Source organism: Sander vitreus, unplaced genomic scaffold (assembly GCF_031162955.1).
Source record: "Sander vitreus isolate 19-12246 unplaced genomic scaffold, sanVit1 ctg311_0, whole genome shotgun sequence".
NCBI lineage: Eukaryota > Metazoa > Chordata > Actinopteri > Perciformes > Percidae > Sander > Sander vitreus.
The window spans coordinates 33,857-48,866 of record NW_027595461.1 but is presented as its reverse complement, the minus strand read 5'-3'; the positions used below and the strand labels follow the sequence as shown (position 1 = coordinate 48,866).

At 39.9% G+C, this 15,010-nt stretch overlaps 1 protein-coding gene across 2 annotated transcripts; it reads left to right on the top strand.

Moving 5' to 3' along the window:
- The first annotated feature begins 102 nt into the window (after positions 1-102).
- Positions 103-12,274, top strand: dync1li2 (dynein, cytoplasmic 1, light intermediate chain 2). 2 transcript variants are annotated; one of them, XM_078244834.1, is made up of 13 exons: positions 103-239; positions 1,270-1,343; positions 1,869-1,985; positions 2,082-2,312; positions 6,381-6,544; positions 7,554-7,647; positions 7,840-7,975; positions 8,188-8,299; positions 8,406-8,465; positions 9,679-9,723; positions 9,876-9,993; positions 10,792-10,929; positions 11,683-12,274. In XM_078244834.1, exons 1-13 carry the CDS (start codon positions 154-156, stop codon positions 11,793-11,795), a joined length of 1,488 nt encoding a protein of 495 aa, XP_078100960.1. In that variant the 5' UTR covers positions 103-153; the 3' UTR covers positions 11,796-12,274. The 2 variants fall into 2 exon arrangements, with proteins under 2 accessions (XP_078100960.1, XP_078100961.1); XM_078244835.1 differs by having other exon boundaries at positions 11,688-11,793.
- The last annotated feature ends 2,736 nt before the right edge of the window (positions 12,275-15,010 follow it).

The following is a 15,010-nucleotide window of genomic DNA, read 5'->3' as shown; positions in this document are numbered from 1 at the left end:
TTTACTGATCGACAGATACAGAGGTGCACCCAGGGTTCCGGCGCGGCGTAGCAGTCAATGAATGCAACGTACCCTTGACTACTCGGATGAGGGCGGTGCTAGTTGTGCCCAAGCAGCAGCAGGGCCTTGCCTTTGTGGTTGTAGAAAGAGAAGATGGCTCCCGTTCTGGAGAAACAGCTCCCGGGCGCAGCTGGGGCAGGCGACAATAACAACGAAGAGGAAGAAGGACAAAACCTTTGGCAAGTTCTGTGATTCTTTTTACGACTTCATGTCTGACAGCGCCCTTTTTTTTAGAAAAAGCACACTCGTTGTGGTTCTGCTTTGTCACTGACAGGGGCTCACAACCAGACACCGGCCCGGCTAGCAGTAACATTAGCATTAACCGAAGCTGGGCGGTCAGTGTGCTAACGTTACTTGTGTTAGCAGCTCAGCTAACGTCAGCAAAGTGGGATACTGCTGATTAGCTAACGTTACATTGTAGCTAGTTAGCCAAGATTGTCCATGTTAGCGAGTTTTACTAATACAAGGTATTATGTTGAATTGACGAGGCAAGTTTGAGAGAGCCATTCATAGTGTCCAGGGCTTTGACAGTTCATGTCAAGGCAACATCTAAATACTAACGTTAGCTAGCTCCTTAATGTAGTAACGTATAACGTTACAACAAGTATGCCGAAAAAAACCCCGCTTATCATAAGGGCGAACTGTTATGAGGCTTCAACTTGTCAAGTTTTATTGTTTCAGTTCCCTAACGTTAGTTACTTGGCTAGCTATATCTAACGTTAACGTACCGGTCAGTGGAAATGACTTATCATTTCCTGCTTTTCTTTGTGTTGTCGTGGACACATCACTGGGCTAACTGAAAGAGTGGAATACTCTTCTTGAACGTTACATGGGTGCAAGGGCTTTCAGCTGCACTGCTCCCAGGCTCTGGAACTCCCTGCCTCCACACATTTGACAGTCTGACAGCATAACAACATTCAAATCCCACCTCAAATCTCACCTGTTCAAACTGGCCTACTCACTTTTCTACCCACCCTCTCTGTCCGAGTCCCTTTAGCCCCACCATTTGTATTTATTTGTTATTACCTCCCCTTCTACACATGAACACATTTGCGATTGTCTGTGCAGTAACAATAGTTAGGTTATGTTATGTGGTAGCAACATATGTTTTTATATTAGGGAGCTGTCAATGTGCTACTTGACTGTCAATCTAACGGCTATAGGTCATCTCTGTGTTATTCTCAATATCTGTCTTGTTGTTTCTTGTAGGACCTCAATATTGAGTGAAGTTTCAACTAGATCGAGTTCAAAGTTGCCATCAGGAAAAAATATCCTGATATTTGGTAAGTATTACTTATTCTACATGTGTGAAAGTCTATGTTTCTGCGCTGTTTGGTGTGTGTTTGACGGTCAACCCTGAAGGGAGTGGAGGGCCCGCAAACTGCACTGAACTCACATAAGCTAATTATAGCAAATTAAAACATTTCTGACTTTCTAAACAGCCTGCACTTTCAGCTGTGTTTCTTCCCACACTCTTAAAATGGAGCATAATAAACATAAAAAATACAGAGAGGTCTTCTTGGGTGGGGGGCCGGGGCGTACTTATTTGGGTTGGGCTTCCTAAATGTGAGAAATAGCCTATTTCTATTGACCAGAAAGATTTGTGTGAGACACTGCAGCCTCTGACAGTCATGGGAACACGAGTGTAGTCATTACATTTGAGGTGGAAATATTGTGAAGTCTAGGTTCTTGTATAGGCTGGAAGTTGAAGTGATGATTTCTTAGTACATCATGTGTCAAACAATATTATAACTGCTACGTATAATGAATAATATTATATGCAAGCTAATGAATAAGATATCTTACAGGTGAGGATGGATCAGGAAAAACTGCACTTATGTCCAAACTTCAAGGAGCTGATCACAACAAGAGAGGGAGGGGACTGGAGTATCTGTACCTAAATGTCCATGATGAGGACAGAGATGGTGAGTTTACCTGCTGTAGCTTTACTCGTGGTTGCTGTACAGCAGTAGCCTTTACAAAATAAAATATTAAACTAGTATTTTATTTTTCCTTTGCAGATCTAACTCGCTGTAATGTGTGGATCCTGGATGGAGACCTATACCACAAAGGCCTACTTAAGTTTGCTGTTTCAGCTCAGTCACTACCTGACTGTCTAGCTGTATTTGTTGCAGATATGTCACGGCCCTGGACCATTATGGAGTCACTGCAGAAGTGGGCCAGTGTGCTACGTGACCATGTGGACAAGCTCAAGATCCCTCCGGAGGACATGAGAGAAATGGAGCAGAAGAGTAAGTAATCTTTGACTTGATCTACCTATATGTGACTTGCATTGTGGATGGTATTGAAATGAAACATCAACAAGGCTTTGATTTTGAAAGTTTAGCTTTTTGTTTTACTTTCCAATAGTACCCCAAATTTAGAATATGTACATCTTTTATCATGTAGGTAGCCCGTTCCTTGGTGGAGCATATGGCCAACCTAACATGGAGATAAAAGGACTGAAGATTGAATTATATTTGAATGGCAGCGACTAGTGTCCAAATCCAAACGGGTTTTTGTTACGTTAAAGCAGACCGTTGGTTAAGATATAAGGTGTTGATTTTATGTCTCGACATGCAAAAATCTAAAACATAAATGCAAATATGACATGAATACATTTAGTTGAACTGTATATGTCAGAAGAGGGATTAAAGGAAAAGGCACTCCCGAAAAGGTGCCTGAAGCATCCTAGGGTAGAAGCAATGAGAGTCTTGCATAATAAGAGCCTCATAGCTGACTGGCTATAAGGAAAAAAAAGAGATTGGTCGCTGCCTAGCATGGAGGCAAGCACTGTATAACATTACACATTGTCATGGCTGTTTCTAGGTCATCGTCAAGAGAGGCCCATGATCCTCAGCTGTGCGTTCTGGCTGGAGGCGAGTTCTGCAGATCAATGAGTGTGATGCACTCAGATGTTGTTCTCCTGTTAATTTTAGAACTGATCATCTCTCGCTTATGAACAGGTCTTTTGTGTTTGGAGAAATGCTTGTGTAAGTTAGTTCAGTCTGCTGGGTTTTACAGAAAGTTATTGTCTGTCTAAGATTGCTTGCTGCTCTCTGAGACTGAAATGACTTATCACAGTGAAGTCAAATTGTTTAATGATTTCAGATGAATTTGACAGAACAGGTATAAAAATGTTCTCAACATATAACATGCTAATACAGTGACAAGTGGTAACACTCTGTTGGTAAACTTAAAAAAGGGAATCTGTCATAAGAAGTTATGACTAAAACACAGTTTAATTAAAACCCTTTTAAGTGGGTATAATGACTCCTAATAGGTCCACATTTTCAACTTGCTTTAACTTCACGTAGCTGTATCAAATATGCATAGTTACAATGCAGTACAAAAGGAAATACTGCCTGGAATTTATACATTATAACATAAAAGTATTTTTTCTTAAAGTCTTCACACTTTGCTTTGGTATTATTATTTTAGGCTCAACTTTCAATCTGTTTGTCAGATTTCTCTTGGGTTCCTCCTACTTGATCTCTTTCGCCAAACCCTTTAACCACACCCACTGACATGGTCAGATTTCCAGTTTAGCTGTGGCATGTCATCCACAAAAAGTATCTTGCATGTGAGTTGTGATGTCCATAGCAGATTGGTGAGACAGTCAGATTACATATTTGTGTGTGTGTGTGAGTGACAGACAGACAGACAGACAGACTGGAAGTGGGTGTGAGTGGCTTTTGTCCAGGGAGTCTTGCAGGCGTCTTGCATCATGGTTCCCTCCCCTCCAACAGCAACGTCAGGGAGAGGAAGGGACATAAACTGAGTGGGTCTGAATTCAGTCAGTGGGCCGGATGTTCAGAGTCCTGCTGTGCTGTAACTGAAGTAGGCTGGCTGCTGGAGTCGTCTCATGTTTAATTACAGGATCAACCTATCGCTGCCTGGACCACACGTTGAAATGAGAAATATTTCACTCCGTGACTGACTTCTGTGGTAGTGACGAGACAGGGACTTTTCTTTTAGCGTAGCGTAGCATAAGTATTTGGGAATGCTGTGTAGGCAAACATCTTGTTTATTTTGTTTTCACTCTCGGTCTGTTTTTACTTTTTAATTAAAGGAAACAAGTATTCTGACAGCTGTAAAATGTTTTAGTCATGAGCCAACAGCATTAACTAGTTAACAGTTTAAGACTGTTAAAATGTGGGCTTGTCTTATAATAGCCAGTTAGACTAAATTTGGTTATTAGACATTTAGTTGGCCAGAAACAACACTTTTTATTCGTAGCTAAACTTTACTGATAATGATTTCATGAAATCAATACACTTTGTAAGGATCTCCTTATTAATGCAGTCATATACATGCTTTTTAAAATCATCTTTTAGGTACTGTTTCAGTACTTAAAGTACAGTATATTTAATTTATTTAAGGCTGAGCAGTCCTTGATACCATATGTATTTTGACCCCACCTTTGTTTGTGAGTACAAAGTCTGTCTTTGTTTCTTTCACTTTGTGTTTTTAAAGTGATACTTTACCCATCATACCCTTTTAGCATCAAATACTCACCCCTGTAGGTTTTATCTCACAAAGATGGAAGTTTTCATGGCAGAAACAAAGTATCAAAACATTCCAAGTACCTCAAGTCATTATTTTAGCATAATCCATTGCTCCACTTCCTCAGACACCGTTGTGGTGGAGACAGGGCACCCTAATGAATGGACGGCAGTGAAAATAATGTTTGAGTGATGTTTTCTTTTTCTAATAGCTACTCCTATTTTATGTTTTTTTTTCTTTCTAAAACTCCTTGTGTGCTATGTTGAGGCCCATCAGACCCCCTTTGTAGTTTATTGTATCTGCACTGGAAAGGATTAGATGAAAGTCTGGCTTCTTTTTAGCAGTCATTCAATTTTTTGTCAAATTGAGTTTAAATCTGTTGTCATCTGTATATAAACTTAAGCATGAGATAAAAGGTCAGATTTTCATTTAGAATCCTTTTGGATGGCGTAAAGTTAGCATGTTAAATTCCTAGTGTACGTATCCCATCTATTTGTGCGAATGCACTGGATTTGTTTAATCCTGTGCCATTTAGATTGCTTGTAACACCAGCCTTTGCTGCATATACTAAATCCCATGTTTGAAAGTAAAAGTGACAAGTCAATCTGGTTTTGTTGGCTTTTCCCAGCTGCATTTCCAAAGCTCCTGAGGAAGTAGGCCAAAGCTTTACTGCATATAACCCCCACACCACTACTACCTCCACCTCATACCACAGTATGGTAAATGTCTGGACAGCTGGGACAGCACAACAGTAAAGTGAAGGATGCCATGTATTTATCTTTTTCTACCTTTCACCCGAGGCCTACCATGCAACAGTAGAAATTTCATCCAGTGATACTAAACTACACAGCACCTAGTGGTGGCGGCAGTAGCTCAATCTGTAGGGAGTTGGGTCGGGTACCGGAGGGTCTCTGGTTCAAGTCCCCTTAAAGAACAGAGTGTGGATTTGTAGCTGGATAGATTGTTGAGGGTTGTTGTTCGGACAGACCTGCTATCCCCCCCCACACCTAATCTCAGAGACATAGTTTGAGGCTGCGCACAACGACTAAAACTCTGCTGCAAAACCAGGTTTATAGTTCTGCATCAGGGTGTTGCAGAGGTGACTGGTTCGGTAACTTCACCAAAGCTTCCACCAAAGATGATGTGCACCCTTAAAAAATAAAATGACATTTTGGGGCTACAGAGATACTAAGTGGAGGCCACAAGAAGGAGCTTTAAGGTTTTTCAGCTCATGTTGTGTTTTTTTGAGTGTTGTTGAGTGTTTATCACAGACAACATAGAGCAAAGTTAAGAAAGGCTCAGCAAATTTGCTAAATTTGTTGCTAATGTCTGACGCATTTACAACTTTTTGTAAACCTAATTTGTCCATTGTATCCTGCCATTCTGTGTTATCTTATCGCTACACCGCTATTTAATGCATGTTAGTATGGGTCATAATGCTGAGAGAGAGAACATTCTAAAGTGCAAACTAATTGAATGTCAGTTGGGTAAAGAAAACATTTGACAAGAGGAGCAGAGATGCAGGTTTACTTAAGTGTGCATGGCACTCTTGGTTAAATGTTTTGTTTTTGCCTACTACATGATGCGATCTTCTTTCAATATACACACTTTGCCAGAACATTTTCTTATGAAGCTACACATGTTTTTTTTGCGATTTATTGTAAAATAGGGGTCAACTGGAAAACAAGGTGAAAAAGCATTTGTCTATTAACGAAAGAGAAAGGGTTTGGCAGATAAAGACATTGAAAACTTGTTATTATTTTCACTAATGGCCTGTCTTCCTATGTTTTTGCTCCCTTTTGTCTTTCCACTAGTGGTGAAAGCGTTCCAAGAGTACACAGAACCGGAGGATGCCACCCCATCCTCCCCACAGAGACGGGCCCCAACAGCAGGGGAAGACGAGGCCGTTGTGTTACCACTTGGGGACAACACACTCACACACAACCTGGGCATTCCAGTGCTAATAGTTTGCACGAAGGTAAATAATTCCTACAGCCCAAAAAGTCTTTCTATAAGTGGTTTTACCAATCTATCAAAGATTTTCAGAGGTACTTTAATTGGTTAACCTTTCTCACTACTTAAAAAGTGCAACTTCCCATAAATTACACATGCAGCCTCCACCATTTTTGTTTTTTGAAATTATACTTGCCTTCTGTTTAGACTAGGGTGTGTCCAAGGGTTTAGCAGTTCCTCAAAGTTCTCGTACTTCAACAGTATCCACAGAAAAGTGTAGGGACACTTATCTTAAGATCCCTTGGTACACCCCCTAAGTAATGTCCTGCCGCTCTCTCCTTAGTTGCTGAATGGTTTCTAGAAGCTCACTCCGGCCACCTACGGCTGTGGTCCATAGCTTCTCTACACTCTACTTACACCCTCGGCTCTACTTTTGCAGCCACAGCCCTTCTAGTCTTTAGGAACCCCTCTCTACTTGGCTGAGTTGCCTGCAATAAACAGGCACAGAAAGCCTCCTTTAACACATTGACAGCCGTACTCACTGCTGTTTTCCTCTGATGTTTTTTTTTTTTTTTTTAATTGCCTCCATGATGAGCACATTTGGACTCAGACCCTATGAACTTTCATGTATGCTTTTTGATGTTATGCTTTGAGCCAGTATCCTCCAATAAAAAGCTGCCATTATACTTTTACCCTCCCAGGCAAAGACTCTTGCTGAGAAACACAGTGCAGCCATCAGCAGAGCTTCACATGCTAGCTGTGACTAGAAAATTGTGAATTGTTTACTCTGTGCTTAAAAACAACAATACTTGGAACATAAAATTCCTGGGGGGGGGGGCATATTGATTTGTGCATCACACCTGCGTCTCTGTGTGGATTGACATACTTTTTAGGAATACAATCTAGAATCACAACAGAATACACTGTCATTGTAGAACATAGTCTTAAAATGCAAAGAGCAGTGTAACCTTTTTAATGTCTGTGTCGTTAAATATATGTAATCTCTTTCCATCCCTCAATGTTTTATCCTTCAGTGTGACGCAGTTGGCGTACTAGAAAAGGAGCATGACTACAGAGAGGAGCACTTTGATTTCATCCAGTCCCACATCAGGCAATTTTGCTTACAGTGTATCCTTTTAATAAATAATTGTTTGTAGTTCTGTCACAATGGTCATTTCTAACATTGACTGTTCAAGCAGAAATGTTGTTTATATGGCCCATGATATATTATTGATTATAATCAATTAATCAATCAATTAATCATTAATCCACCATCCATGTCATTACCCCAACAATTGCTGCCTTAACAGAATTAAACAGATGGAGCTGGCCTGATCTACACGTCAGTCAAAGAGGAGAAGAACCTGGATCTGCTTTACAAATATTTAGTGCATAAGATGTACGAGTTCCAGTTCACCACACCGGCTTTAGTGGTGGAGAAGGATGCAGTGTTCATGTAAGCGAAGATAGTTTATTTAGTGTATCATGTTTCATAATTGAAACATTTAGGTAATATTGTTGCCAACTGCCATCTCTCCTTTTGTTTTTGTTGTCAGTGACATACTAAAAACAAATTCTCATTTTTATTCCAAGGAAGTACTCTACATAATGATCTACAGCAGTTTTTACATCATTGCACCAACTGTAATTAGTCTTCCTTCCTTTCAGTCCATCTGGATGGGATAATGAGAAGAAAATTGGGATTTTGCATGAAAACTTAACAACAGTCAGACCCGAAGATCCATTTGAAGATTTTATCACAAAGCCCCCAGTACGAAAGGTAAGGCAATGCAAATACTGAGAAAATGTAAACTTTAGAGGACGACATCACAACCCAAAGTGCCAATTAAATAACCACATGCTTTCTCTTTCACTCTTCTTCACAGCTGGTTCATGACAAAGAGATAAATGCAGAGGATGAGCAGGTATTCCTGATGAAGCAACAGGTACGTGTCAGTCTTTCTAGCATATTTCATGATTTTTTTGTCACTAGCCGCAGAGATTGACAGTGTGTCTGAAAATGCAATATGTTGATTTTAAAGGCAAGCTTTGAAAATTAAAATAAACATCCACAGATCAAACTGGATGACATGATATGGAAGTTGTAATGGTGTGAGTGTTATTGGTAGCATAAGAAAATGAAGTTGTAAGGAGGATATCTTACATCCATGTTACAAACATTTCAAAGAAAATAAACACAAACAAACTTGGCTCTAATTTAGTGAACAGCTGACCCAAGAACCAGTCCTATTTTAGATGTTAGTGGTGATTCTGAACTGGCATTTCACTATTAAAGGTGCTGTAGGTAGGATTGTGAAGATCCAGGACTTAGCCCAAAAATATGAACATCGACAACTTCTCAGTCCCTCCCCCCTTTCCGCTAAAGCCCAAAACGGTCTCCTAAGCCCCTCCCCCCACAAGGGAGAATGAATGCGTGTGCATGAGCAGTGATTGACACGCAGTTAGACAGCCCCCCACCCCCGGCCCTGATTGGTACATCTGAACAGGGAGCGGTGGATTTTTGCAAATCGCACTACAGGCTGTAGGTGGTACCAGAGGAGCCAGATTTATTTTTTTAATGACCTGCTTCATGTAGTTCTACTGGAACACAGGGTCAGTTTCAGCAAATATGACAGAACGTTAGTTTTATAACTCTTACCTACTGCACCTTTTTAAACAAATGAGTATACAGTACTCATGTGCTGGTGGACATCTGAAACTTCCCCATGACTAATAACATTGCCTTCACTTCCTATTTTGTAGGAGGGCAATCTTAAAATAAAAATAAAAAAACACTCAACTGATGCCTTAGTTTTGCGAGTTAGAGAATTATTCAGTGTTTGTTGATGTTTCTTTCTGCCAAATTCGCTTTACTTTTATCTGCACTGACCGCCCCTCTATTTATGGACTTCTAAATAAAAGTCTGTACAGAAGCTGAAGTCTTCTTTTAACTTGCATACACTGTGCATTTTTTTCCAAAATTAGATAAATGGTGTAAGTGTATGTTTGTAATTAGAATTATTTATAATTTTAGAAAATCGAAAATGAATAGATTTTTGCCCAATACTTTCCATTTGAGTGTGCATAGGAACCTATTGTTGGAATTGTAAACCACTGAATTAAGCCATTCACCGTGTACCTTTTTTTTTTTTCCTCTAGTCTTTGTTAGCAAAGCAGCCAGCCACGCCAACAAGAGGAGCAACAGTAAGTGTCTTAACACTGTCCTCAAATGTGGACTCTTTTGTAATGGATTTATGTTTTCCTTTTTCTTTGCAATGTATCCTTTTTTTCTCCTGGATAGACCAACCAAGCTATTTGTTATTGACCACAGTCTTGCCCTGGTTTCTGTGTTGCAGGAGTCTCCAGGACGGACAGCCTCAGGGTCTCCCAGGCCCGCGGGTCGCGCCGGCCAACCCAACGTGACCAGCGGCTCACCAATGACTGCTGTCAAAAAGCCTGACCCTAACATGAAAGGTAGGAGCTCTATGAATGCTTGTTTATTTTCATACCTGATTATTGAGAATCATCCTTTGCACTCCAGAGCTCCCTAATTTGTCACAGTGGCTTGGCACAGTCCTTTCTATTCTCTCTTTAATTATCCATATTTATTGAAACCAATGTTTGATCCCGCAATAAAACAGTTTTGATCGCAGTCTTTTCATTCATTTTTGATCTTTCGTTTGTAATGTGAACACACTGCCCCCAAGAGGTAAAAACCAAAAATAATTCACATAACATATTCCTGCGCAACTCCTGAGCTGGCCATCCCTAAGCAGAAATACAGACTTTTTCTCCTTCCTTAAGTGCAGTCGGGGGGGGGGCTAGTGCATTCCACTAGAGTGGGTTTAACTGGATTTAATAGAGGTCTGTTGACCCCTCGCCTATTTGTTGTTTTGAATTGTGATGTAGTTAGTGGAGTTAAAATTACTCTGTATTTTACTCTGTATCAAAGCAAATCATATCTCAAAAAGGAAAGTTCTGTGTTTATAGCAACTTTATCAAACACATTTTCCTGATAAAAGACATTTTGTGGAGTTTGTCCTTATTCAAGTCATGGATCCTAAAATAGTGTCATATGATGAACAGATTGTAAAGCCCTCTGAGACAAACCTGTGGTTTTAGGGTTGTGCGCTTTTGTCATTGACTTTACAAGAACACGATGTAGGCTTATTTAGCAAAAAGGTGATTATATGTGGCAGGAACAAAAGATATTTAAGTAACTGAAGATATCCCAGACTGCTAATCTGGAGTCATGTCATGTTTCTCCTTCAGCGGGGGCTGCCAATGAGGGAGTGCTGGCTAACTTCTTCAACAGTCTGTTGAGTAAAAAGACTGGAGCCCCAGGGAGCCCAGGGAGCCCAGGAAGTGGAGCAGTTGGAGCTGGAGTGCAAGGGTCCGCCAAGAAAACAGGTACAATCTCTCATCTAGCGCTCTCACCTTTGATCTTAGACAACAGCCTCTCTATTTTCAACCCTTCTTCCTTACAGGTTAGCAGTTTTCTTTTTTCGAAGCAGTTATAAATCACAGTTATTGTTCACGGGATCCTTTGAATGTAGATCTATCCCAGAGCATGGGCTCCATGCACACATAAGTCGAGACAAGATGCACCAAATCTCCAAACATAAGTGCCACCATGAAACTAATGTCACTCACTCCATGTCATATCCCACTGCTTTCTTGCTCTACTAACTAATTTATTTTCCTCTTATTTTGCTTGAGTAACCTCAGCTGTTTTGCATGTCAACCGTTCTTATGTTCAGCTCCAGCCTTTTTTTTACTTTGTTATATCAGGTAAATATAACAAAGTCAGATGTGAAATGGCTGAATGTACCCAGTGAAAAATGGATGGAAACATTGCATAACTCATCTCTCTGTCTGGGACCACTGACATGTACTTTTTGTTCCAGCGCTGAGCAGCGTTAACATCTCTCTGAGACCCAGCTGAAAGGATACTGCATGAGTGCATGTTCCCCTTGTCTGATGATTAGTTTTGCATGTGTGTGTTAACTGTGGCAGCGAGCCGCCGAGCTCCAGCATGGGACCGCAACCACATCCAACCCTGTTCCATCCGCTTGCTGGCTGTAGAAAACCGCTATTTCTGAATACACACAGACAGAAGCTACAGGAGATTACTTTTGGACTTTGTCTCCTGTGTTTTCCAAGGGCAGAAGCCGGGTTTGAATGATGTCCAGGCGGAGTTGGACCGGATGACTCGTAAACAAGACTCCATGGTTTCAGCTAACAACATACCGCCGCCGACTGAAAACGAAGCGTGAAGGCAACAAAAACGGCTGCACCGTCCACTGCGTTAATACTCTGGAAATATACATGTACATGTGAGCGTAAAAAAATTGACCAAATTCCCAATGTCAATATCAGTCAGCACACACAGTGGTTTCACCAAAATGAGTTTCAGATGCTATCAGATATTTTGGTGTTCTGGTGAGATGGTAAGAGAGATTGGGGTGTTAATGAGATGATAAAGGAGTGCTGAAGGCTTGGCTTTATTTCTGTCCTCTCCTCCACTGTAAATGTTATTTTGTGAGGGATGTCAGATTATGGAAATGTGTGCACACTCCCTGTCAGCCAGCCTGATGCGCTGGGCTGCAGGCCCCCCAGTTTCTGGGGTAAAACACACTCTGGTTCAGCTTATCTTGTGGAAGGAATTTGGTTGCGATTGGAAAGGTATTTAAACCTTAAATATATTCATTGAAAAGCGTAATTAAAATACTTGCAAACATATGTAGTATGTAAAGTTAGATATGATACTGATGTATTTATACAAAGCTTCTTTTTATTTTATTTTGTGCCCCATTTATCGGTTAAAGGAAACATTCATCTGTAATCACATAACATGTTAAATAGCCACTGACGTCATGACACTAATACGTCCCGAAAGCTGATATCATATCATTTGCCCTTTTCATCTCAAATGATTCTGTAAATATAAATACTAAAACAAATCTATTCAGGTTAACTTTGATTTAGTATAAAATGCAATTCTGTCCAAATTCTGAAAATAGCTTCTTAGAATAGATGAAGTTGGTTGGGAATTGATAGGCTTAAAGGTTGCAATGGAACTGCTTCTTTAACTACAGGTGTGTATATTTGGGGATGGGGTTGGGCAGCATCTTTCCTACTATAACTCCTAAGTGCCTCGCACAGTTAGCCGTTTGTGTCATAGTAGAGGTGCTTGTCTACATAAGAGGAAATGCACTGTAGCACCATCGGTTAAAAGGTTTTTGTCCATTTCTTATCATCCATATAATTTATTTTGCTTTTACATTTTTGTTAATGTACAACAAGCCTGTGGTCTGTTATTTTTGAGAAATAACATTTCTGTGGCCTAGTTAATGGTGTTTAATAGAGCAATAGATTGAATGCCTTCCTTCAAACTAGGCTGCTGATATAAGAGGAAACCACATGATGATACTTTTGGGTCCCCCCAGAAGAACACTTACTGTGGTGGAAACCACTCACTTTGCAGCCAAAAGACACACAATGATTTGCTGTGGTTTGAACAAAATGAGATATTGTGTTTCACAGCACTGTCCTTTTTTTGATTTCACATGTTTTATTCACACTGTACTTCACATGTCGGTTCAAACATTCCCAGTTTCTACATGAAGTAGCTGTAGAAACACAGCCCTGTAGTAAAACCTGTTTGTCCTGTCAGGTCTTTTTGTTCAGTCTCTTTCAGTGCCCATTTAAAATAAGCCTTTGCCTTCAATGTACAGCTAACAGTTTCACACTGGGCACCCTGCCTTTACAGGAATGCTCCTAATTAATTTGTGTGTCCTTAAGGGGTTGCTTAATTGTGTTATGTAAGTTATCTTTTTTTCTTCTTCTTTTTTATATAAATTAAAACCATTAAACTGTACCATATCAAATCTGTAATAATAATTATGGTTTCATGACACCATAATTTAATCAAAATTAAGTGTACATTATCATTAAGTCTGTATGCAAGGCCCTACTTAATCTTATGGATAGTGTACATCAGTAGCTTTCACAGAAGTAATGACAGGTGTGACAAGAGCAGCTATTAGCTATTTAATAGCAAAAAAGGACAACTGGAGTGAATTGGGATATGGAACCAAAGATGCATATTAGTCACTCTTTTCTGCTTTTATAGTTGAGAATCATCCATAAGATTAACCAGTGGTCATGTTGTGTCCCACTCTTGCATGGAGCCCTCGCATTCCAAACTTCAGACCTTCCTATGAACTCTTTGTTGTGAATAACACCCTAATGGTAGAAATGCCTTACTCCACTCAACCATTTCTGGGGTTTTATGATTCAAAGGAAGAAAAATACCATACATATGTACAGTTGATAATGGTAAATTCTCTAAATTGGTCTACACATTTAATGCAATTAGGGTTTAACTTTAAATTTGCTCTGTAAGGGAATAACCACAAGACCATAATGGTGTACAGTCTACGTTATGCATGCTTTGATTTGTTATCAAAATGATGCTACACAACTGTTCTGGATTTACTTTAGATCAAAATGAAGATCTTTTCAGTTCTCCTTATCTTTTCCTTTTTTTGTGACTGGGTGGAATGTGCACCTGAGGGTCTGTTGCCGAAGTGGATGAAGCACAATTTAAGAACAGCCAGTAGTATCGCCACATGTTGAAATAAGCACTTTTCCTTGGACACTTGTATCAATTCCCTGTTGCTACAGTTACCGATACAGAATGCATATTTTTTTTTCTTTTTGCCTTGCCTTTGTTAGAAGATTTAGTAATGAACCTAGAAGTTAATCTCAACAGTAAAACTGCATTATTTATCTGCATTTGCTGCTTAAGTTATGGAAGGTGCCCCTGGTGGTTAACTATGGAATAACCACTTTCTGCTGGTGATATTGTAAATTAAATCAATCCTCTACACGTCATTACACCTTTTGCTAGGGATGTTTTTTTGGGACGTCTTGAAGTAGATAAACCAAATAAATGTCCATTCATTTTCAGGTTTGACCTTTTTGCCCATGAAACTTCCCCTTGTTTATGTTTACATCCTAATTAGGCACGTTTTGTTTGTGTTGTCAAATATGGCTTTGCCCATAGACACTTTCTGTTTAAAAGAATTTTGAAACGCCACCCTAATCTGACGGACCACCACACTGATATTTCTTCATCAAACATGGTCACAATTGTTAAATTTGGCATTTAGCTGAGTGGAATGAAGTGCTCTCATGCTGCTTGTTTTCAAAGTTGCATTCGCTTTTTGTAAATGTTGGATGTTGCTCCCAAGATTGAATAATGAACAGTTGTAACTTTTGTAATCAAACGTCAGTTGAAAGCAACTGCCTCTTCACATCCTAACTGAATTGCCTTCAACCACTATTGACTATATTGTCTACATCTATATGAGACTTTGAGCTTCTGCTTCCAGTCCTTTTGTATTCAGGATATCAAGACATTGTAAGCACATGGCTGGCTGCATTTGTGTGTCCTGAATTAATTCAGAAGTTGATTGTATGACTT